This window comes from Amblyomma mixtum, chromosome 2 (genome assembly GCF_055824585.1).
Source record: "Amblyomma mixtum isolate Tamu chromosome 2, ASM5582458v1, whole genome shotgun sequence".
In the NCBI taxonomy this organism is placed as follows: Eukaryota; Metazoa; Arthropoda; class Arachnida; order Ixodida; family Ixodidae; genus Amblyomma; species Amblyomma mixtum.
The window spans coordinates 264,141,557-264,166,988 of record NC_143013.1 but is presented as its reverse complement, the minus strand read 5'-3'; the positions used below and the strand labels follow the sequence as shown (position 1 = coordinate 264,166,988).

General features: G+C 43.0%; 1 protein-coding gene across 1 annotated transcript in view; it reads left to right on the top strand.

Moving 5' to 3' along the window:
* PolrMT (mitochondrial RNA polymerase) overlaps positions 1-25,432 on the top strand; it is a 45,360-nt gene that overhangs the window by 9,274 nt on the left and 10,654 nt on the right. The window contains exons 9-26 of the mRNA XM_089573820.1: positions 120-269; positions 2,096-2,189; positions 4,380-4,453; positions 6,274-6,405; positions 8,073-8,192; positions 9,290-9,331; positions 9,893-9,975; positions 10,122-10,188; positions 10,691-10,826; positions 13,651-13,784; positions 14,046-14,146; positions 15,423-15,543; positions 16,025-16,109; positions 18,483-18,594; positions 19,258-19,336; positions 20,583-20,828; positions 23,219-23,296; positions 24,717-24,905. Of these exons, the coding sequence (XP_089429946.1) occupies positions 120-269; positions 2,096-2,189; positions 4,380-4,453; positions 6,274-6,405; positions 8,073-8,192; positions 9,290-9,331; positions 9,893-9,975; positions 10,122-10,188; positions 10,691-10,826; positions 13,651-13,784; positions 14,046-14,146; positions 15,423-15,543; positions 16,025-16,109; positions 18,483-18,594; positions 19,258-19,336; positions 20,583-20,828; positions 23,219-23,296; positions 24,717-24,905 (2,043 nt within the window). The remainder of the gene's footprint in view (positions 1-119; positions 270-2,095; positions 2,190-4,379; positions 4,454-6,273; positions 6,406-8,072; positions 8,193-9,289; positions 9,332-9,892; positions 9,976-10,121; positions 10,189-10,690; positions 10,827-13,650; positions 13,785-14,045; positions 14,147-15,422; positions 15,544-16,024; positions 16,110-18,482; positions 18,595-19,257; positions 19,337-20,582; positions 20,829-23,218; positions 23,297-24,716; positions 24,906-25,432) is intronic.

The following is a 25,432-nucleotide window of genomic DNA, read 5'->3' as shown; positions in this document are numbered from 1 at the left end:
TTTGGTGTTGTCGGTCTTATTGGAGGCAGCTCATTCTGCACTATTTGCAAGAAAATGAGGGCACGTCTTTTAGTGAACGCAGGGGCTGGCACATTTCACTTGCAAACTTTTTGCTCCAGCACGGGCCTTACCAAGCTCCGGGTGACCTGCCAGGGACGGAGGAGTTGCAGGAGTGTGCCCGCCTCCAGATGAGCTGGGAGACAGAGGGCCAAGTCACAGTGCAGTCACTCGCAAAGCTGACAAACCCTTCAGAGAAAGTGAACCTAATGGTTGGTGAATGCATTCCTTACTTTTTGTTTTCCTTGACAACTGCTGAGAGCGCAGCACTTCTTAGTTTTGTGAAAGGTGCGACTTTGCTATCTTTGCAGGCTAGGATTGTCATCAGGGTCCCCCGGTAGATTTACTGGTAATTTTTCCCAGAGATCCACGTAGGGACAGAACTAGCTTCTATGAGAGGCTACTTCTGTTCTGCCATGAAAAAATTCTAGTACATAGAGAGAGATAGCTTTGTTAGTAGCATCATGAAGGGAACGCTAGTTTTGATAATGCTTAGCGCAATGTGCAATATGGTCATGTAGTAGGGCTTATTCATTTATTTTAAAACTGAAAAGGGGCAACATAGATGCAAGTTTTCTGCTTTCCCAGTGCTTTTGCGTGTGTGAGGATGAGAAAAATGCCAGGTTGCCATCAAAGATGCTGTAATAGACAGCGTTCGCTAGGTACCTCACCCTGTTTAACTAAGGCATTACTGATAACAAAGGCAGTTAAATGTGCGGCTGCTGCTTAAATTCACAGCATCTTTGAGAGTTCGTCGCTGACCGAACATGCCAAACTGAACAGGTTGACCTTGAATTGATAACCAAACGTCCAAATGCCATCATATTTGGCTTGCCTCTCACTTGCATCTGGCTGAATTGAAATGAAACCCACGCATTGCTCGGGCAACAGTATCAGGTCTCTGTGTGTCACCAATATAATGTGGGAAACCCAAGAGGCTATCATTGAATTGATGCTGGAATGTCTGAGAATGCCCTGAGCCTAGTAGCCTCGTCCTCAGGTTGTTGCCAGTGGCATTTCTTCTTTGTGGTTTTATGGCAATAAGGAAAATTTTATTAGACCTAGTCCTCATCCTTCTGTGCCTTGATATTCAAATGTATTAGACAAAAATAGATTGTGTGCTATAACCTTGTTTAAAAATTTACTACTACTTTAAATTATGGCTCATCGTATGCATTGGAATAAATTCGTTGCTTGAAACCCTTTTTGGGACCGGTTTCTTTTGAACAGCTCCACTGTTGCATGTTTTGGCTTCATGACAGATTCAGGTTTTCTTTATGCATCTCGCAGCCAGATTCCTCGTATGAATTTAAAAATTCATCTAATGTTTCAGTGCAGTTTCTAGCTTTTGGAAAAAAAAAGTAACACAATATCGTTTATGAAGCACAGATGTGAGTACTACGAGCTTATGGTACAAATATTAATTCATAATGCTGGCTGTTTTTCACTCGCTGTCATTTTGTAATGACTGAAATGTGTGGCCCAGCCAAACCCTGGGGACGTTTGCTTCCGCAGGCTTTATATAAACAGTGTGGAGCATAAAATTCATGCACTTATGCTTCACAATAAGTGCAGTTTAAATCCAAATTTTGCTTGTACACTGCTTGTATGCCTTCATTGCTTCTTTACATTTGCCTGCATTCAACGCGTAGTTTATCCTGAATTTCAAGGTTATGGTCACATCTCAGATTTCAAGCCGCCGCGGTGGCTCAGTGGTTGTGGCGCTCGGCTGCTGACCCGAAGGACGTGGGTTCAATCCCGGCAGTGGCGGTTGAATTTCGATGGAGACAAAATTCTATAGAGGCTCATGTATTGTGCGATATCAATGCACGTTAAAGAACCCCAGGTGGTTGAAATTTCTGGAGCCTTTCACTACAAGGTCCCTCATAGCCTTAGTTGCATTGGGGCGTTAAACCCCCATAAACGAAACCTAACCAAACATCTCGGATTTCATAGATGTATTGCATTTCAGCATCCCTGGGCCTTACTCTCTCAATTTTTTTTTGCATGCCTTTCTGCTGTTCGTCTTGGCACACAGAGAAAACAAGTGCAAGAGTGCGAAGCCATGTGGAGGACACGGTTGAAAGATGCCTTTGTGAAGAACGTCAGATCTCTATTCAGCCACTCCTACTGTGGGTAGTCTTTAAGCCTAGTGCTTTCATTTTGTATGTGTACCAAGTTACCGTGTGTGAAATGCTTTGGAGAATGTTGTAATGTTCAAAATTAGGAGTACAGTCAAGCCCACTTATAACAATATTCAAGTGCCATGGAAATACCATTGTTATAACCAATAATTGCTATAACAGGGTTGTGCCGAAAAAAAGAAAAGACGACAAACTTCAGAGCATTTATTGACAGTATTGTTCTAATGCCTGTAAAAGCTCGTTAATTCGAACTTCAGGGAACCGAAACAATGTTCACCGTTCACCAATGACCAAAGCACCGCCATCACTGCGCCACCGGGAGCTTCGCGCACCTCCACATCACACGAATCAAGCCGTCTTTGCGGAAGTGATTCTTATGGGAAATTCAAGAAGCATGCAGAACCAAGGGTGCAGTGACAGCTGACAAGAGAAAAACCGTGCTGGCTGCACGCACGTGCACTGCACCAACTGATTGGGGGTACGCATGGCGCGCGTAGCCAATGCAGCAATGCAGCAGCTCTCCTGACGCGATGACGCCTGCCTCTTTTGCTTTCTTGGCGTTGCTGTGCTAGCTTAGTCCATTGGTCGGCCCCACATGTGCGCGCTTTTGTGTTGTAAGCATGGTTTTGCTGGTGTGGTTGTAGCATTTCTTTCTTTTTTTTCTATAATGGTTGACACTCAGTTACCAGATTTAATTGTTATAACCAATAATGTGCCTTGACAGCATTGCTATAAGCAGTTTATTTTACCATAGAACACATGGCAAAGCTGATGGTGCCATGACTGACCATTGTTATATCCAATATATTGTTATAACCAGTATTGTTATAAGTGGGCTTGGCTGTACTTCATAAGATTCAGAAAGCTGGCGATGTACTGTTGCGATACAAAGAAATGCAGACAGTGTGGCACCAACAGGCTCTGCTTTTCAGATTTATTTTCAGTGCGCTCCTACCTCGGTGGTAAAAAAAAGATGCTAGAGCTGTCCGTGGTTGTGTCATGGACAATTCTAGCGTCTTTTAATTTACTCTGCATATTGTAGCATTGGTAAAAGGTGCCCTGAGTGCAGTGTGATAGTAGTTTGCTTAGTGCTAGCAGTCTGGCTGCTTCAAAGTCTTGTCCTTATTTCTTTAGTAAGTTTTCTTGTGTTCAGCTGTGCTTTAAATGAAATAGGTGGCCATGGTCGGGACTCTGTGTAAACGCTACAATGCTTCCACTTGAGATGTTATGTATGGCTGGCAAATGCATTTTATGAAATAAGTAGTTGAACACCTAGGATGTATAATTATTTTAAAAGCTTGGTCATTTCACTGGTGCCCTCTTGCCCAGTGGTTCGGTCTTCTTTGTGCTACAATTGCCAAGCCAGCCATTGTATAAACAAGGAAATATTGCTTGTAGGCTTGCTGTGATTTATTTGCTCACTTGAACCAGTATACTCCATGGGATGAAGATAGGATCTAGAAGAGGTTGGAGTGATATTGCATTTAATTTTTGAGCGCAGCTCTTAGTCCCCGTTCCTGTGTTAAGTGTCGCAGTCGGCCTTGGTGTAACAGAGCAAACGAGTGCATTGGAGGACAAAAGAGAACAAATGCAGAGCACAGCAGAGGAGGAAAGATGGTGATAGCAAAGAGAGTGCCAGGAGGAAAGCGGAGAAGGAGGGAATGGTGGCAGTGTGTACAGTAGAGAAGTGTGTGCTCTTGTTCCACCCGACACGAGGCACACTGTGCGTGCTGCCCAAAGCCGAAACCCAGAGCTGCCTTCGTTTGCCACTGCGTGTTCCGTATACGTTTGCCTACGGTTCAAGTACCACAGCTGCTGTGCTCAAAAAATCTCATTGCCCAGAAGCATAATCATCATTCAATTTTTTGCTGATGTCTTTGTAGTGCAGGGATTTCAGTAAGTAATTGAGCTCAGCAGGTTTTCATAATTTGAATGCTTAGAGATGCAACATCTGACTCATGGTTTCGGGCTCACATTTTGCACTTCTCATTGAAGGATGTGGCTGTCTTTGTTGCCATGGGCTCACTTTGTTTGGAAATTTGGAAATGTTGTGTGTTATTTACGACACTGCTTCTCTAATTGTTGATGTTGAAATCTTTTTTTTTTGTAACTGCCGAAAATGAGAATTTTGAGAATTAGTGTGCACCTGTGGGTTAAAATGGGACTTTGTGTTTCCAGTACATCGCGGGATGTCCCTGTACCCCTACTTATCTGCCCTGGAGCCAGATGCTTACGTCAATATTATGCTGCAGGTACATCTCGTTCTGCCTCATAATATGCCACAGTATGTGTGTTTGTGCACTTATTTTTCTTCACTTTTGTACTTTCCTGTAAAGACGACCAGGTCATATTATTTTTTATTACTTTGTTTAATATATTGCAGTGCTTGCCCTTCTATTTCTCCATTGCCTGCAATGCTTATTTTGAGGGTTATTTCAAAGTAGTGTATCCTGATTTACTGTGCTGACCTTAGATGCCGCACTCGGATGGTGTTATGATAGTCAACTTTAAACCTGTCCTCCAATGTTTAGTAAATTTTGTTGCCATGTGGCAGATGGCAGTGTAGAGACAGTGCAGGGGCAGTGCAGGGGCAGTGCATGGGCAGTGCAGGGGCAGTGCAGAGGCAGTGCAGAGGCAGTGCAGGGGCAGTGTAAGGGCAGTAGTGTGGTCATGCTGCAAAAGGAAGATTATCTCAAGCAGCTCATCTGCACAAATTGGCAGATAACAACTAGAGAATTCTGTGCGCTGCTGGCTATCAGCTCCAGTGCAATAAGAACAATGTTAACAGCATTGTGTTATCACAGTCTGTGCTTGGTGGGTCCCGTGAACGTGCACACAGCAACAGAAAAAAAAAATGTGTTGTATGCAGGTCTTTCCATACCTGTACTGAACCAATACAAGGCTATAGGTGATACTCTTCTGAATAGCATTGCTACCATTGCTGAAATGTGCTGTCACTACTTCTGGGCACTCAGAATGGCAGTCGGTGCTGTTTTGGCATGTGAATTCTTCACTGCAGAAAAAGTTCTGGACATTGCCGTCAGCAAACAAAGTGACATGCACTGTCTTTTGGGACACAAAAAGGGGCAATACAGGTAGATTTCTTTGAACCTTGAGAGGATGTCAACTTTGAATGCTGCGTAACGGCGCTGGCTAAATAAAGAGCTTGCATTCCCTGAGTCAATTTAGAGAGGGGAACATTTCTCTTTCAACACAACGATACCATTTCTTTTATCAGCTTGAAAACTGTAACACTTGTCGGCAGTCTTGGCTAGCGAACTGGCCTATCATGCCCACCATGCTGTGTGGATTTGACACCTTGTGATAGGGACTGCATCAAAAAATAGGATCTTGTAGATATCAACTTATGCTAGAAAGAACTGTTACTGTGCTCTTTTCATTTGTTGTATTTACCAAGAGACTAAATGGAATGAATTACTTTTGGTTGAATGTCATGGTTTTACCATTTTAGCGCCTGCAATGAATGACTGTCTAGGTGGGAGTTAAATTTGCTTCGTGGTTAAAACAGGGTGTATGTGCGTCATGTTACTGCCATTATCATTACGAGTCAATCTTTGACCTTCTGTCCATTTTGCTCTTTTAGTCCCGATTCTACAGGGTGAGTTCACTGAGTGTTCTGAGCTTTTGTGCCTTCAGGTTAAATCATTTTATAATGCGTGGCTTAGTGACCGGCTGCTGCTCGAAAAAAAAAAAATGTCAGTGAGGAGTCCTCAAAAGTGAATTTTTTTGTTTTGTTTTGGTTTTATTTTGGCCTTTGTATATATCACTGCCTTCAAAATATTTCAGAAGACCAATTGAGCGTTGTTTAGTTTCGCTATATTTTGAACCCATAACCTCTTCTTACTTTTGCTTATACACCTGCAAGTGTATAGTGGGTGAACAGCTTGAAGGGGAGACATACACAGGAAGAAAGGGGATGACACAGGTGCTCATGCAATTATGACATGGAACGTTACTGGATCAGGACGCGTCCTTTTGAACATATTTTTGACTCATAAAGCTGTCATGTTTTTTTGTCCTTGTATCCCCTCCACCTTCCGTCTTTAACCAGGAAATACGAGCCCTGGCCATGTCCTCAGAAACCTTCAGTCCGACTCTGGGCCATCTTCATCATGGAGTTGGGGTCAAGGTCATGACCCGCTACATGACGGCTGTGAAAGAACGGAATGGGATCGCAGCTAAGGTTAGTTTGTTGGGCTTTGCCATTTTGCAGTATGCATAAACTGATTGCTTAAAATGTTTTAGTGTGTACAGAAGTGTTTCGCAAAACTGGTGAAATGCATGAGTGACTGTGTCCTGCAGAATGGCTGTGTCTGTGGAGCTTCGACACTTTTTTGACAGTTTCATCACTTGCGGGCTGTAGCTTTAACTTGCTTTAGTGGTAAGGAAATTGGCTCTTCTGTGTTGTAAGAGATTTCTTGCTGTAACAGCTGGCTGTGCTGGATGCTTCATATTGGAGTCGACCTTATGTACAAACACATTTCAAGACATGTTTCTGAGTGTCTAATGCTGACATTGGATTGATAATTAGCACCTTTCAGAGACCTGAGCACTAGAAGAGTCTGTTGTGTGGTTGCTTTATTACAGTTGTGGCATTAAACTAGAGGCTTATTAGCTAACTCAATACAGACATGGATGGAATAGAGGCAGGCACTACATAGGGTACCTATGAAAAAAAAAATGGTATGCAGTGCATGTCCTGCCTACTTTGATATGCTCAATTTTTGTATAGTGTATATCCTGTTTGCTTGGTTGGCTTCTGTCCATGTCATTTTTTGTGCTAGTTAGTATGTCTCAGATTTCAAGTTGTCACATAGTCCTTTTAAGCAAGGTGTGTTGCTGGGCGAGTTGGTTGGGATTCATCTTGAGAAAAAACAGCGCTTGCAGACAAAGGACCAGAACAAGAAGGACACACAACTGCGCTGACTAACAACTTTTATTTCGGAAGGGGGCCGATCCGCGCCTTTTATACAAACTAGAGGGAATGATGCGCACGCGCACAGATCAGCAAAGTGGGAGCATGGAAAGAGCCAATACATAGACCAACTATTCTTATCGTCACTGATAACCAACAACGCAGCCAAAACAAGCGAGAAAAGAAAAAAGAAACTTTTTGGAATTGTTTCTTTACGCTCCCTGCCTTTGTTTTCCCCCGTTGTTTCTATCTCTTTTTTCTTTTTTCTTTTCTCGCTTGTTTTGGCTGCGTTGTTGGTTATCAGTGACGATAAGAATAGTTGGTCTATGTATTGGCTCTTTCCATGCTCCCACTTTGCTGATCTGTGCGCGTGCGCATCATTCCCTCTAGTTTGTATAAAAGGCGCGGATCGGCCCCCTTCCGAAATAAAAGTTGTTAGTCAGCGCAGTTGTGTGTCCTTCTTGTTCTGGTCCTTTGTCTGCAAGCGCTGTTTTTTCTCAAGATGAGTCCTTTTAACTTAGGCAATCGGTGGCAGCCGTGAAGGGTCACGTGATCGCGGCCGGCTTTAGAGTGGACGCTGTCACGGCCGCTGTCAAAACAAAATATGGTGGTGGAACTCCAAAGCTTTTTGTTCCATTCTAGCTTTCACTCTTGTATATTGCAATGCCTTCACGTGTACTGATCTCAGTTGCTGCTTTTACATTTTACATTGGTACTTTTGGAAGTCACGTCATCTATAGTGGTCAGACATTTGTTTGGCAGATCTTAAATTTACAACCTTGCTGATTTTGGGTGATAGGTTTGGGGGCAAACTGCAGCAGCTGTGAAGCCTAGCACTCTTGCGAATAGTGAGACATTCAGTTTCAGAAGAAATAGTTGTATGTGGAACTTGCTTTTTGTTTTTTTAGTGTTGAAGGCATGTGCTTCTGCTGCAGGTGACCTCACTGTATGAGAAGTACCTCTCATACTGCCTCCAGCCTGAGCTGTGGAGCCAGTATTCGGCGCGGGAGTGTTGGCAGAGGCTCAAAGCTGAAAACAGCTCGGGACCTTCCTTGGTAAGGCTCTCTGTTAAGTGAGTGAGCTGCTGTAATCCGAGCTTGTGCTTCTCTAAACGGTCAAAACGGTCGTGGAGAGTACTCATGTGGGTTATGTTCTGCTGGCCCATTCCCTCATGATCAGTGCATTCTCCAAGGTGTTTTATTTCATGTGAAGTTCTAACAATCGGTGTTGCCAGTTAGAGTAGAGGACTTTTGTGGTTGCATCAGGCATGTCGATGACCTAGAGTGTGGGTCTTCAAAGTGTGTTCCCTGGAACTGCTGGGTTCCTTGGAACGCTTTTTAAGTTCCCCAAGCACTTAAATCTATGTGTGCCTCAACCCCCATCTTTCCTTTTACCTGCTTTATTTTGGGACTAATCGCACTGTTATTTCTCAAAGCATTCAGCCAGTTATTATAGTGGCGGTTTTTGACTGGTTGGCATGAGGTGCTGGGTATTAGTGGCAAAAGCTGTCAGGCTACAGGAGCCTCAGTAAGGTTATAGGAAGTCAATAATATGCATTGGATTGAACTTCAAAAGTGACGGATGGCACTGAGAATGATTGCATCCACTGACATGTTAGGGAGGCGGGCCAAAGCAGCTGTGATAGTGAAACTGCTGAAGAGTCTTAACCAGGGTTCGATCAGACATAGGTGTCTGCAACTGGAGCCCTGACACCATATTATTGTACGGCACACGTAAAGTAGCTTTTACAATATTCAGTAGAGAAATTCGGACTTGAAAATGCTGCTACTATTGCTTACTGGTCACAGTTTATCAGAAGCGCAAAAAAAGAAAGCATGACCTTCAGACTGGTGTACGCAGTTGACTCTTAATTATCTGAAATCGAAGTGAATCGAAAATTTCTTTGGAATAGTTGGGGTTTAAGTTCAAGGCACGGCCGTTTCAGTGCACATGATGTTGATGGGTTGAAAGGTGGCAATTGAATAAACTGGAAGCTGAAATTAAGCAAGTTTTAATTACTAATGAGATTCCTCTGTACGTCGCATCCGCGAGCATTGCTTTTTTCTGTCTTGCCTTGCACCATGTGATTCGTATGAATGAGCTCTTTTTTTATGTTATTCTTTTTCCCTCTCTTCTTTCCTTCTTTTCAAAGGATGCTGAAATAACTCACTGGCCGTACCATGCCTCACTGGGGGTGAGTAAATAATGTCGTCATCCTGTCAATTTTTTGTGCTTGCTGACATTGTTTGCAAAGTGGAGGCAGTTGTTTGTAGTACAATTGTTCTGGTTAGTGCAGAGTTGCTTGTTAGCTGCCCTTGTGTCTTGTTCAGAGTGGGCCGTATTTTTATTGTGCATATATAGAGGCCTTTGAATGCATGGTCTTCACTTATATTTTGGGCATTGTCTAATACCTTTACTTAGTTTCTGCTGTTCGAACAATGAAAGGAGGGATGGCTGATCTGCTTGACTTTGTGAGTGAAAACCTGTTTCAAACAGATTGCCAGGGGATTGCACAGTAAGAGGCTCAAGACTTTGGCAGAATACAGGCGAAATGTACACTACATGTTACATTAAAAAATTGGAATAAGTTGAAATTGAAGATTTCCCAAGCATCATAACTGCTACACCGTCATTATGTCTTCAGTTTAAAGGGCCGTTGCAAGTTGCTTCCGTAGCAGGGACGTAATTTGCTGTTTTGCACATGTATTCTGGCGTTACATATATTATATTTATGACTGTTATGTCCATTCTTCAGGTTGGGCGCTTCTTGTATGATATAATATTTCACGAGGTCAAGATTGACATCAATGTGCTGCGGCCCTCATCTTCTTCCACAAAGTAAGCATTTACATTTAATTCTTTCTTTAAATTTCATTGCTGCAGCTGTTACAGTACCTTAATTTTGGAATTTCATTTCTAAAACCTTTAGTGTTCGACCACTATTTGGCTGTCTCGATTCATGTTCGTTTCGTTCCCACTCTCAGGACAATGGTGCCTGCTTTCTACAATATCTACAGGACTGCTGGCTTGCGAACCAAAGAGGAGATAAAGGTTAGAATTCTTTCATTGTTATTTTTCGTTTGGGTGCCTGTAGTTAATGGCTATTGCTATATCACACTCAGTCCTTAAAGGGGTTCAGGCACTATTTTTGATTGTGCATTTCCAACTAGCAAATTCCATTCCAACTAGCATTCCAACTAGCAAATGGCAGTGGCATCAATACATTTTAGATGCAGATCTCTGTGGCTACGCTGTAACACCATCCACTTCTAGTCGGGAGTGACAGAATTCAAAATAGCCTTGCCATCATCATCATCACGAGTTTGTGTTGAGCGGTGGAGAGAAATGTGCCATTTCGAACTGTAAATTTCTCGGTGGTGAATACGCTTTTGCTGCTGAGTGAACATCAGCAGAGCCACAAAGGGCTAAACAGTCTAATTTTATTAACAAAAATGCCATGAAACTGTCCCCAGTGTACCTTCAAGTGGCAAACTTCCCAGTGTCATGCACTTAGCATAGTGCCCCTTGACTCTGAGTTTTGGTGCGCTCTCAGCCTCATCCGCTGCTCTCGAAGTTGTACCGGGAGGCTTCTCCCGAGGAGCTTGCCTTTGACGTTGGCCTGGTGCCCATGGTGTGTCCTCCACTGCCCTGGTCTGACGTCAACAGCGGCATCTTCCTGCTCACCCAGAGTGAGTTCTTTTCTTCAGCTCAGCTTTCAGTGTGTTTTCGTTGTAGTCCTTGTTCCTAAGACAGGAATTCGGGGTGAGAAGTTATCAGGTTGTAGTAGCTCCTTGCAGCACTACTAAAGCTGCGGTGAGTGCAGAGGCGATGTTCTGATGCTGCAGAATGTAGTGTGAAATAGGCACATGGGATATTGTACACTCAAAAATAGCACGCTGTGTAGTGTGCACGTGCCAAATGGTATTTCAAACCGAGCCTTATCATATGCTGACATTACGTGTGCTTTTCCTTGAGTTTGATGTGTGTGCCTCTTGCGTGCACAGAAATATTGTTTCCAACACGGCGGCACGCTCCAAAATGGGCCCCTCGCTTTGGAATGAATTGAATTTGTCTTTGTCACTGCCTTTTTCAGTGCGTTCATTGGCCTTTATTGAGGCACCAGGCTTTCACTTCGTCTCGTCTTGCCTGTAACAAGACATATGAACAATAAATTTGCTTAGTTCTTTATTTAGTGTGACCATTCTGCCATCCCTATGCCTACAGAGCGTCGTTTTTTTTTTACAGAAATGGTTCCAGTTCTAACAACCAGATTGCGTCACTATGCTGAGCTTATCATTGCATCTCCATTTGCGTGTGCTGATCCAGAAGTGTGAATGTGACAAATGGCGTAACATTCCACAAAATGCATGGGTGTAGTGTACCTAAGCTTGGATACGCTTAATGTTCATTCAGCGTTCGCTTATGGTACCTAGACAGTATCGAATTGTATTCTTTTCTAATCATATCTGCGTATGCTGTGAACAGATGGCAAACAGATGACACACAGATGATGTGCAGACGACAGTGCATAGAGGAACACATTCAATGTGCTCTCCTGATTGGCTGAGGAGGTGTCTGCCTTTCATAGTGCTGTGCTGCAAGTAAGTTATGTGATGGTGTATAAGCTTTGCTGGATTGTAAGATTAGTGTCCCGATATCGCAGATATATTATTCTTACTGAAAGCAGAGCCCAGATAAGCCACAATATTGTAAAAATGAAATGCACTCAGTGACACACTTCAAGAATTCTGGTTAACTGCTTCTGGTCATATGAATTTTTGTTGGCCTTGATTGGCTCACAAGTGCTGTCATGTGCACCACTGTTTTAATGCGAATACATGCAGCACCACACGAGTGCCGTCAAGTAGGAAGAATGCGAAGTGTTGCTCACTTTGCATACTGCCCAATAGGCCTGCATTAAGTGATCATACTGAACTGCAAGCCAAGCTCAAGCTCTTAGTGTCGTTTGCACTCTTTCCAAGTGTTAAGGCCATCACCAGCATGAAAAGGGGTAAACTGAGCTTAATGACAGGCAGTATGGTGGCGCTATCTGTTTGTAATTATTATAAAAAACAACTGTTAGATATTAAGCAAACAAGGGAAGGGGAATGAGGGGCTTGTTATAAATATGAGAGAAGCCAACAGCCACAGAAACCAAGGAGCACAGAGGATTTTTTTTTAATTGATTTATTTTTTTGTGCTGTTGATCAAGTAAGAATATTACTGAATATGTTGTCGCTTAAGACTAATTGATTAGAAAAGCAGAAGAAAAAACAACCACATGCCGCCGGTGGGATCCGAACCCACGACCTCCGAATTACGCGTCCGGTGCTCTACCTCTGAGCTACGGCGACGGCTGTCAAACCTTCTGCTTTCGGGGGTATTTATGTTTGCAAATAACCTCAAGGTTAGGTTATTTGCAAACATAAATACCCCCGAAAGCAGAAGGTTTGACAGCCGTCGCCGTAGCTCAGAGGTAGAGCACCGGACGCGTAATTCGGAGGTCGTGGGTTCGGATCCCACCGGCGGCATGTGGTTGTTTTTTCTTCTGCTTTTCTAATCAATTAGCTTTAAGCGACAACATATTCAGTAATATTCTTACTTGATCAACAGCACAAAAAATAAATCAATTAAAAAAAAAAATCCCCTGTGCTCCTTGGTTTCTGTGGCTGTTGGCTTCTCTCAACTGTTAGATATGTGGGAAATATGGTTTTGTATTAGCTCATCTATTCATACTCGCTGAGAGATTTGCCACTTTCTCTTATTTGTGGGTACCACACGTCATAACTTAGATGTAACATGCCATGCCATGTAACATGACATGTTCTGGTGGGTTGTGAATTGGAGAGGAATTAAGGATTTTGTGCTTTTCTCGGCAGTGTGGGTACCTTTTTGCTCAGAAAAAAAAATGGTAGCATGGTTAGCCTAGCCTAGCTGCTTGTTCCATTAATATTTTCGTTTGGTGTCTCTTTAATGTAGATTCTTTGTTTTGAGCCTTGAACATTAAGCTGTTCCAGGGAGCCCTAGGCTCAATGAGTGGCTTTCTGCATTTTGACGCAGTTTGCACATCTTACTTTTTGTTGTATCGTGTGTGAGTATGCGTCTGCTGACATATGCACATCTGCTGAATGCTGTAATGTAAGTGTTTATGATGTACACTGAGTGAAGTGTGAGTGCATGTATTCCTCAAGTGTAGTTGTATTTCCAGTTGCTAGCCGTTGCTCACCATTGCTAAATAACGTTAAAATGCGAATTCACTGCAGTAGCAGGAATGTGTTGAAACATGGAAAGGCATTTGTTCATTACATGCAGGGGTGAGGGTAAAAGCTCTTGTGTGTGTAGTAGTGAGCATAAATGTATGATGGTTTTCACAAAATAGATGGAAGTGAGAATAGGTGGAGGGGGAAGGAGTGGATGGCATTGGTCGATGATCAGTGTTTTATTGAGACATTTTTCGCTACATTTTATTGTGGCTTGCTGCTTTCATAACTGTGACGTTTTGGTTTCTCTTAGCACCCCTTGTGAGGCTTCCTGAGACAGCCCAGGAACAGAGAATGGTGCTTGAGGAGACACCGATACAGCAGTTGTATCCACCCTTTGACTCTCTGAACATCCTGGGCCTCTGCCCGTGGAGGATAAACAAACCGGTGAGCAGAAGGGCTAACATGGCAAGGGACTAACTGAAAAGCTAACTAAACTAAGCTGGAGGGCTAACCCTTCACTTGAAATAGTCATGTCAATTTTATTGCTCTCAACAACACAACATCACTTTGTCAACCAACTACTACAAAGATGGCAGTGGCCTGTTATTGACGCGCTCATGTTTTGCTTGACTGTGGCAGTGCTTTGCGGATTACTTTTGATGGGCAATTGCTCTAACAATGAGCTATCTTTTTTTTTTTCTGCAGGTACTCGATCTGGTTATTGAAGTGTTTCTCAACAAAGGGAGTACAGAGTTGGACATTCCCATGCCTCCTTCAGAGTGTGCAGCCCCGCCCAAGTTTGAACCGTAAGTTGGACAGTGTGGATTTAGGAGGCTGAACGCTAAACTTTTGGCTGTGTGCTTTATTAGGCATTAGTAAGGCCCCTAGTTTGCCGTGACTCCATAATTTTGTGAAAATCACTAAACATAGTTCGTGGAATTGTGTGTCAGCAGCCACATTCTGTTATTGATGTTATTGCAGTTGCTGATGTCAGTAGGAATGACAGAATGATGAGAATATGGCCAATTAACAACCTTATTTGCACAAATATAACGCGAGGGGGCAAGTTTCAGGCCTTGGGAGGATTTTAAAAGAAATATAATTGGGATCATAACTTGAGCTCGAACTGTTCAGGCCAACCACAGCCGAGGGCCCCCCGAGAAGGAAATTCAGATGGCACGCCAAAATACGGAAGCAATGGATGTGGCGACTTTTATTTAGCAGTCAGTGCTTCAGATACACGCTCCGCAAATTAAGCGAAGCAGAGCCTCCTATATATTAATACACGCAGCCCACTACGCAGTAGTTGCTTCCGCTACCGCCTTGTGCCTTTACTCAGTGTTTTGAACTGCCTAGTCCTGTGTCCGTTTTCTTTCTTTGCTTTCTCTACTCCACTAAACTCTTTCAGGGCCTTCTCCATCTCAACAACCCGCACATTTTTCTGCCCACATCCATAGCCACCTTTCTTCTTGCATGCTGCACTCGTCCCAAGGTCATTGAAAAGCTGGCTTCTCCTAGTGGCTTTCAAGCGTGGCGGTGAAGGTTGCTTTAGCTTCCTTGCGCTTGGAAAAAGAAAAATTCACGCTACATTCATGCCTTTGTTCTGAACATAATGCAAGTTGCACTGTAAAGCGTTATTTGCTGTCTCACGCGGAGTATTTCAAATTCTTTTTTTTTTTAATTCGTGGAATGTAAAATTTTGTGCTGCAGAAAGTTAGGGACCTTGGACATTAGTGCATGTGGCTCACCACATAGTATTTGCCTATGCTCTGTAAATTAATGATTGAATTCCTTCTCTCATTTTATTTCGTTTTGAGTTTCAGCAGCAAAATGGTGACTTTCGATATCAGAGTTCAATTCAGTTCACACAAAGCACAAAAAAAAAAAACATATAATTGCTGCTTTGTCATTTTAATTTACTAGAACTTTTACTGCCGACTATTCCAAGAGGGGCGTTGTTCCTTTTCGTTTTTCGTCCCGAAGGGCGGGGGCATATAAAAATAAAGGTGTGGCAGTAGGCTTATTTGCATATCAATCAACACAGTGTTTGCAGCCTCTGTAGCCCCGTTCCCTTGATTTCAGTGGCATGAGCAAGTCGGAAAAGGTCAAGGTCACTCGGGAGCGCATGTTGAACAAGCGGAGACGTGCCGAGATGTACAGTCTTTGGTGTGATGCCTTGTACAAGCTCTCCATCGCCAATCATGTGAGTTCTCTGTGCCACCCAAGTCCATTTTATATTTTGCGTATTCCCCTGTGGGACTTTTTCGCAAGTTAGATGTTTGCTGCAAGGTGTGAGTGAACATTCAAAGTTTCAGATGTGATCACACTTATTTCTTGTTTTTAAATTTGTGTTTGAGATGAAAATTAGGTCTTTCTTCAGTGCTTTCAATGATTCATTTGTCACCAAGCGTTCATATGTAGCATGGTCATTACACCCGAGTTGAGCCACCACGGTGGCTCAGTGGTTATAGTGCTTGGCTGCTGAATTGAAAGACTCGGTTCATTCCCGGCCGCTATACTAGGCTTGTTGAGAATGCCATCACCTTTCAATGACAGCACTGGGAGTTGTGGAGCAGTATATGTTTTGCATAATTTCTTTGCTGCATGTCTGTCTTGCACAGTTATCTTGTGTGAATGGTGACCATTGTCTTACGCATTCTGCACATCTCTTGTGTGCCCTGCAGTTTAGAGACAGAGTGTTCTGGTTCCCACACAACATGGACTTCAGGGGAAGGGTGTACCCTTGCCCACCTCACTTCAATCACCTCGGTAAGTTGGCAAATCTTAGTGCATATATTTCATGATGGAGATAGGCGCTGGTTCAAGATAAATTAAAAAAGACTGTATTGCCACGTCATTACAGTGAGCCTTGACAGGCAGGTGTTTGTGTCTATTTTGATGGCTTTGTTGCAGTCTTACTAACTTGAGCCTTCTTCACCAAACAACTGTTATAATTTCGTTTGAATTATTGAATTTTCTTTACTTTTCTTTTAACTTCTCAATTTCATTTCTTTTTAACATATTTCACCCACTTTCTTAATCAGTGCCTCTCTTTTCGTTTTGTGTTCCTTCTTTTCTCTCTTTTTTTTTATTAACTTCTTTCTCCTTATCTCTGTTCTCTATCCTGTCTATATAACTTCTTAATTTTATGCAGGATTTAATCTAAGAATCAGACCTCATGCAGGCAGTTTGTGTTTGAATGGAAAATTGGCTGTAAGAGTTCACACCGAGTAAAGTGTGCAACAGTAGGTTGAATGCAGATTGGAATTGGCATAAGTTGCTTCCATAGATGTGACGAAAATTGGATTGTTATTAAGAGCATTATTATTAGGACTAAAAAACTCAGGCAATTAAGAAGGGAAGTATTGAGGCTCAAAGAAAGCAGCATATAAGCACTTCAGAGCTAGAAATCTTGAGTAACTCTTTTGTTGTTTAAAAACAAACTATAGGAGTACCGTGGACTCTCATTAATTTGTACTCGCTACATTTGAACCACCGTTTTATTCAAGCTGATGACTTGAGTTTTGTTAAAGGCTTTTGAACTCTCCATAAGACAAATGGTGGCAGCTGTGAAGCATGCACCTGCCACTTTCAGGGAAGCAGATCGCGCCCATGTGTTAGTGTTCAATCACTCTTCCATGCAGCGAATGAAATTTCGTGCATTCCTCAGAGGCCACGAAAAAGGCGGATTGTCTCTAGTTGGTTCCCATTCTGGATCTCTGGACTTATGTGCCTTCGCATTGTGGGGACGTGCTAGGTGTGCTTCACTGCCTAGATGCAGTGCAGCTGTTAAATGGTCAGAGATCACGCTTCTAAGTATGGCTCATGTAGTATGCCTATCAGTTCCAGTATGTGCTTGTTGAACATGCACGGTAAATTGCACTTTGCATGAATCTGGCCAAAAAAGTCAAAAAGGGCAAAAAGTAGGGGTGTGCGAATATTCGAAGTTTTCGAATATAATTCGAATATGGTATTGTTAGTATTCGTATTCGATTCGAAATTCAGGTATTCGTGTTGATCCGAATATTCGACCCGACGCAAATATTCGTATCTAATATTTGTTCATTTCGGTGCGCAAGTTCTATCGACAGAGACATAACAACATCGCGGCGCCCAGATCAATGCGTAACGTTGGGCCATACAGTAGCTAACTGCGCTGGTGAGCTTCTTTGTGGCTATACCAGCGCGAAGCTGGTATAGTCAGAGCTGTTCATCAAATACCCCGCAATACGTGCCAGTTCAGTGCCAAGTGGGAGGGCATTTTCTGTGGCTGGAGAAGTCGTTTCAGCGAGAAGGGAACTACTTCTGCCTGACCATGCCGAGCAGCCGGTTTTCCTTCACGACAACCTTTTATGTTCATCCCAGCAACACGCTTTTGTGCTGATGGCAAGCTAGCCTTAATCAATGCTGTGTACTAGCCATCTTCTCTGATATTTCCACTCTTATAAGAATAATGTTAGAGACTTTGATACTTTTTGTGCAGCCACACACACCTTTTGTGTTCATTTCATTACTGATAGGTGAACTGTTATGTTCTTGGGTGCTCAAATAATGTTTTCTAGTGGTTCAATGCGTATGTCATTGATTATTCGATATTCGATTCGATATTTGGAACCAAGTATTCGTATTTGATTCATATTCGAAAAATTTGGTGTTCGCACACCCCTAGCAAAAAGACATAATGTTTCCTAGACCGTTTTGTGCCAGGGTAGATGAGGTCACACTGCTTGATAAAGCTGTGCACTTCTGTTTGAATACCAGATTTTTTTTTTTCACTTCACATTGAGCTTGACTTTATTCATGGAAAATTTTTGCTCTCCATGTTTCAACAAATGAGATTGCAATTATTCTTGTGTGTTTAAGTCTACCCTTGCATCGTAATTTTGCTCAAGGCAAGAAAAAAAGCGAAAGAAGACATTTTTAATTAAGGAATGCAATTCAGGCTATATAAGATTGCGTCACTGTGTTAAATTCTGTGTGAGTGATATGTTCAAACTTTAACGAAATCTCTATGCCAAAAAACGATTGGAAAATGAGATAAAAAACATCTCACAGCTCTGACAACTTGTTTTGACTTAATTTTTTCATTGTCTGTAGTATGTAAGCGCATTGTGAATTTTGCTTTTTTTTTTTCTTTTTCAGGCAGTGATGTTGTGCGTGGCATTCTGCTGTTTGCAAGGGGGGAACCCCTCGGAGAGAAAGGCCTTGACTGGCTGAAAGTTCACCTCATCAATTTGACAGGGCTTAAAAAAAGGCACGTATAATTGTTGTTTCAGCTTGGCACTTTGAATGAAACAAACAGTAGATATCTGAATCTAAGGGAAACTTGGATGCACCTCAGAAGGCTTGAAGGCACCCTTAATGGTGACTTACTTGCTAGTATGGTGTAGCTCAACTTTGACATGCTGGTTGCCAGAGTTAGCAAGCTTTGGGCTGTAACGAATGTACTATGGATATGATGATGATGATGATCAGTAGAAACTGGCAGTACAGAAGATGCTGGTAACATGTAAGCAAATGAAAAAGCCAGAGCAGTTGTTTGTGCAGAATTCAGTTAATTAATAGGCAGACATCATTACTTTATCTTCTCAGTTTCAACCCATTTTACTATCTTAATTTTTGCAGTGTATAGTGTAGGATTGATTCATTTTAAAATACCTCTTGTCTTGGCTTTTTCTCTTTGTCCGTGTGTTTTCTCCGCTTCGCACAAGTCTGACATGTCAGCCAGCTCTCCGAAAACTCAATTCGAGAAGGTTACAGCTTGTACCATTTTATTTGTTGCAGCTAGCTTTTGGACAGTACTTAACCATTGACGTCTTGAAGCAAGTTTACATGGATGTTAGTGTTTTGGGGGAAAAACCTCTGCAGCCTCCACTCTAAATGTGAGCATCAAATCTTTTATCTTTGCTTTGTGCAGGGATCCTGTCTCTGAGAGACTGAGGTTCGCCAATGAAATGATGCCCGAGATTCTTGACTCTGCCGACAACCCAATGACGGTGAGAGCTTCTGCAGATATCTGTGCCTAAGTCACCTTTCTTCTTTAAGATGCTGTGTGAACCCCGCTTGTGCATAGACATTGCCTTTTGTTTACTGTTTGCCACTTAGTTTGATGGTTTGTGTATGCATTTGTTGGTTGGTTACAGTTGTGGTGTATAACGCCGCCGCAGTGGCTCAGTGGTTATGGTGCTCGGCTGCTGACCCGAAAGACGCGGGTTCGATCCCGGCCGCGGCGGTTGAATTTCTTTGGAGGAGAAATTCTAGAGGCCCGTGTACTGTGCGATGTCAGTGCACGTTAAAGAACCCCAGGTGGTCGAAATCTCCGGAGCCCTCCACTACGGCGTCTCTCATAGCCTGAGTCGCTTTGGGACGTTAAACCCCATAAACCAAACCAAACAGTTGTGGTGTATGTATTAGAGCACGCGTGAGCCAGCTAAGGCAGTATGCTGGCACTGAAAAGACCAAGGAAGCCATATGCACTGTAAGGTTGATTGCAGTAGTGCACTTATAATGATAGTATTAGTACTAAGCTTATTTCAGCTGTCCTAGAAGGAGCATGATCTCTGGTAATAAACTGCACATATCCTGTATCTCATGATAACATGTTTCATTATGGGCTAGTGGAAGAGCTATTTTGTATTGAACTTCTCTGGAAGATGTCTTTTGAACATTGGGCAGTTTTGCACTGTTTGGGAAGTGCTCGTCCTGCAAAGTGCCGCCTCTGGCTCACAGCTGAGCTTCGGTTTTCTGTTTTTGATTTTTTAAGCTATTTTGCTTGGTATTTTGAGACAGTTCGTTGTAACGAGCAGAAGGGACTACAAGAAAAAATGAGCACTGTCGCGTTGTGATTGTTAGACGCGGGTGTTTGGCCATCTTGTTTTCATCAGTTGTGGTATGTGGGAAAGCCCACTTGCGGAATTTCGCACGAGGTTCAAGCCTAGCAGTGTCAGAATGTGACCGGTGTATGCGATAAGCGACGGAGGAGAAAGCGAATAGGATGCCTTTGTATTTTTTTCCTGACACTTTAAACTCGATATTTGGGTAATTTGGCCAGACGTTGTGGTTTTGCCGTGCCCTGATATGTGAAAGGTGGCTACCAAATATTCAGAAATTTTCTACTATCCATTTCTCAAATTGAATATGAACCGAATAGCAGTTGTATTTGATTCGTATTGGAAATTTAGGATATTCACACGCCCTAGTTATGAGTGATGTGCGCGGTAACGTGACAGTGTAAAACTTCAGGGTCGGCGGTGGTGGACCAAGTCGGATGAGCCGTGGCAGACGCTGGCGTGCTGCAAGGAAGTGGCGGCGGCCATTAGGTCCCCTGATCCAGTGCGCCACATCTGCTACTTGCCCGTGCATCAGGACGGCTCCTGCAACGGCCTGCAGCACTACGCAGCTCTGGGCAGGGACGCCCATGGCGCTGCTCAGGTCAACCTCCAGCCCGACGACAAACCACAGGATGTGTACAGCGGTGTGGCTGCACTGGTGAGTGCATCATTGTTGTAGTGCTGATTGTTCTGCAAAAGATGGTGGCCTAGCAAATCATAATTGTCCACTATTATAACTGGTAAGAGCGTTCAGAGAGCCAAGGCTTTTTCATGGGCTAGTTGGTTCGTGGTCTTCGGAATAAATGCACATCTATTTAAACATTCAGAGGAGTGTACTAAGTGTTTCATTATTAAGTTGTATGTGGCAAGTTATGGTGCCACGAAGGAGGGCACATGGCTCTTCCTGGTGTTGTACACTCTTCACGAATGGTCCCCAACTAGCCTAGCAGCAAGTGGTTAGGATGGTATGGCATCTGGGGTTGGCGTCCCAAAGCTGCTCGTGTGTGAGCTGTGAGAGGTGCTGTATGAAGGGCTCCGGATTAATTTGGACCACTTGGGTTGCACGGCACATGGGCCCTTTCGCCTCCATCAAAGTGCGACCATCGTGGCCTGTGTTTAATCCCGTGTCCTTGAATTCAGCAGCCAAACGCCGTAGCCAGTAAGCAGTAGCGGGTGCATGTACTTTCAGATTAAGTTGTTGTGTTGGTTTTTTGCGATGCTTAAATGGCTTAGGCTATCATGTGCCAAACACAGGTTAAATTAGCCTGTTTGTTGGAATAGAAGAACTGAATAGTAGTAGAACATGTTACAGTTTGTTTGAAACATTTGCTTCCTTCAGGGAACTAAAGCTGCATTCACTATCTTTGAAAAAGAAGGGGACTGGGTTAGAAAGGAATTATTTATAAAATCTTGCCAGATACATTTCCTTCAGCTTCTCGAGTTTCATGCATGAGAATAAAGTGTGGTTTGCTGTCATCACGAATGTGCATAGTTCGTATTGAGACGTAGATTAGAAGTAGAAGAAGAAAGAGAGCGCAATCGGTAGAAGTAGGCGTTCTTGTTTCTTGTTTCATGCTGTTCTTGTTTCATTGAGTGTCGAACTATGCAGTGTTGCTTATAAATCATGCAGGTAAGACGTAAGGACCTATTGGGCTCCTGTTTTCTTTTTGATCATGTATGCCATGCTCTGCAGCTTTGAACATGCTTTCTGCTATAGTTAAACGAGCCTACTGCTTTACAGGGAGGTAATACTAGGGGCCATCACATAATAAAGATGGGGGTAAAGGAAATAAAACCTTTTGGTCTTTCAATGGTGCGCAAGTGTTATTTTGATATAAAAATGAAAATATTACGTATGACTGATAAAGCTGCATACTACTTCTGCCTGGACTAAACTGCAGTGTTGAAGGACTTTGTCATGTTAGGTTGTGTGACTCATTCTGTGCAAAAATTTCTGCTTAACCTTGTCTGCCTTGTACGCACTTAGTTCAAGCAAGCAGCAGTATTTGTGCAGGCAACTTTAATGAGACCTAACAATGAGATTATTATTTTGAGGCATGTCTGCCTTTTTTAATGGCTGCATCTACGTTTTTTCTACATGACTTACAAAATCTGCCTGCATATTTTGCACCTAATGGACATGACCAAATCAAGACCTAAGTTGCGCTGTTGGAAAGAGCAGGACATGAAATTTGATTTCAGTCAGTGTTATATTGATGGGATCACATGAGATTGTGTTTGAGCATTTTGAACTTGAAACATAGCGGGCTGAAATAGTGCACATTGTGGCATTTGCCACAGGTGTTCATGCTGCATTGTGGTGTGTGCTTCATGCACTGAGTGATGTCGCAGTGCACTCATTGATGGTGGCAGCTTTTTGAGTCAGTGGGTCCTGTGGGAGACATAATTAAATGAACCGCAACAAATTCGGGCTGTAGTAGACTCTAGCTGATGCATCATTTGTTGTCATTCCGGCTCTTGAGGCAGGCTGGCTGGGTTCAAGCGTTGTAGTGAATGAAAACTATGTATCAACGTCTATATTTCATTTTTTTACGTGCCTCATGTGACCTTAACACACACCGTAGCCATCGTTCGATCGCTGAAACCAAAACCGAAACAGCATCAAGAGGAAATTCAATTATAAATTATTTAGCACTAATAGAGGTATACGACGGAGTTATTTGTGTATACTAATGCCTAATGCACCATTTGAAAGAAAAAAACATGCAAGCAAAAAATTGGTGTCTGTACTCCTTAAAAGACATCCAAAACAGCAAAAAGTTTATTCAAAAATGAGTTTGCTTGTACAACTCTGCCCCCATTCTTTTTAATTCCTTATGATTCACCGTTCACGTGTGTTCACATTAGCCATGGCACTCCTCGACTAAGCTGCCCTTGTACCATTAAAAATCAAATCCTCAAAAACAGGCAAGTGTGGGTGAGGTAAAGTGACTGAAGAATTTGTAATAGACGTCCGCTTGTGAGTTTTGTAGCATATTATTAGGTGAGACAGCCTGTTAAGCTGTTAACCCTCTGCTCTCTTTCCAGGTGGAACGGGAAAGGAAGAAAGACGCGGCTGATGGCCTACCGATTGCCAAGGTGCTTGAAGGACATATCAAGAGGAAGGTGAGAGGCTGTTGTGTTTATCTATGTCTTTGTGCAATCTGTAGTACACGAATGCGTTTGATGTCTACATTAGCGGTGCTTGGGTTTGCAGTTTTTTATTCGACTACAGCAACGCCTGTAGTGCAGGTTTATTTCCTGTATAGAGCACCCATGTTTTTACTTATATATGCGTACGGTCTACACGTGGCTCAAGAGGAAAGTATATAACAGCTGTATCTTACCAGTACATACCTATGGGGCAGAAATGTGGAGGCTAACAAAAAAGGGTGCAGATTAAGTTACGGACAGCGCAACCAGCTATGGGAAGAAAAATGATGCATGTAACGTTAAGAGGCAGGAAGAGGGCAGATCAAACACGGGTTAATGACATCCTAGTCAAAGCCAAAGGAAGAAATGAGCTTGCATAGGGCATGTAATGTGAAGGCAAGATAACCACTGGTCTTTAAGGGTAACAGACTGTATTCTAAGGAAAGTTAGGTGGGTGGATGAGATTAAGAAGTTTGCAGGGAAAGGGTGGCTGCAGCTAGTGGCCGCAGTCAGGCTGGTGGTGATGATTATGAAATTATCCATGTTCCTCAGGTTGGCGTGGAAGAAGAAATGCCGAATTATCTTTTCCAGGAAATTTTTTTCATACTGAACGGATAGTCGGTATTTGAAGGCATCCATATTTGTATTTGATTCATATTTGAAAATTTCAATATTCACTTATCCCTACTGTAACGCCAAGCATGACAGCTGGATATTATGTGGAATTTGGTAACCACAAGTTATCAGGTTATTCCCAGGAACCCGTAAATACTGTTATAGATCAGTGAGTGACATGCGCAGATTCTTGCAGCATGGCTTTCGGTAGTTGACGCGTCATCATTTTTGCCGATATTATTTGATTATGGCATGTGCCACGGTATGCTGTGTGGGGCTCAGTGTCTATAGCTGCATGTAGTTAATAAGAGATGCCATAGTGGATGGCACTAAATTAATTTATACCAGCTGGGGTTCTTTAATACCCACCGACATCGCACAGCACATGGGCATGTTTGCATTTAATCTTCATCGTAATTGGGCCGCTGCAGTCAGTATTCAATATTGTGATATTGGGCTGAGCATTTCTGAGGTCATAGCCACACGCAATAGTCCACTTGATGCTCTGTGGTGAGTATAAAGGACTGTGGAGCAACAGAAAAAGGCAGCTGTGAAGAGTAGTAACAGTAATGTGTGTAATTGATAGGCTGCAACATAACTGAGCATCTTTTTTTGTGTGTATGGAGCTGGCTGGGGCAAAGCTTGCAGTGGATGTGTTTCACACCTATCCCTGCTCTCAATCACGAGCTGGAGTGGTGTTCTTGCCTCTTCCTCCCTCTTCTGGCTTTGGAAGTTTGTGCATTGTGAGTGAACAGCTCACATGCGTTCACTTTTGCAGGTGGTGAAGCAGACTGTGATGACAGTGGTGTACGGGGTGACACGCTTCGGTGCCCACCTCCAGATACTGAAGCAGCTGAAGGATCTGGATGACTTTCCCCCGGAGCACTGCTGGGCGGCCGCTCACTACCTGGTCCAGAAGACCTTCCTGTCACTGCAGGAGATGTTCACCGCCACGCGTGAAATACAGGTACGACCGGCTGTAGCTGCACTGGCTGTGGCATTTATGGGGATTCCGCAAAGTTGGTTAAACCCGTCTGTCTAGAGCAGGCGTTCTGAAGCATTTTTAGCCTTGCGGAACGCCCAACATCTTTAGAAAGATGCTGACAAATCCCACGTGCCTTGGCTTCCATCCTTTCTTGCCTGATTGGTATGCAAAAAGAAGCACGTGGACGTGTGGCCCCTCAAAGAATGCGCAAATTCAAATAGCAGTGGCCGGCTTTACAATGAAGCAGTCTGCTATAACTAACTGCAATAAAATGAATTGCTAGCCAAGTTGAAATATTATGAAAATTTCATTCAGATAAAAGAAGCCACAGGTTATTTCTCAAACTGCCAATTAGGTAACATCTGAAAAGAACTTGATTGATATTGGGAAAGAACTTGACTGAATGAGAGTCTGCTAGGAAATGTATTGTACTGGGTAGATGCAGAAATTTGTTAAATTCGGTTTTGTTGAACTGGAGTTCAACAGTGTTTACTCTTCAGCATTGTTTT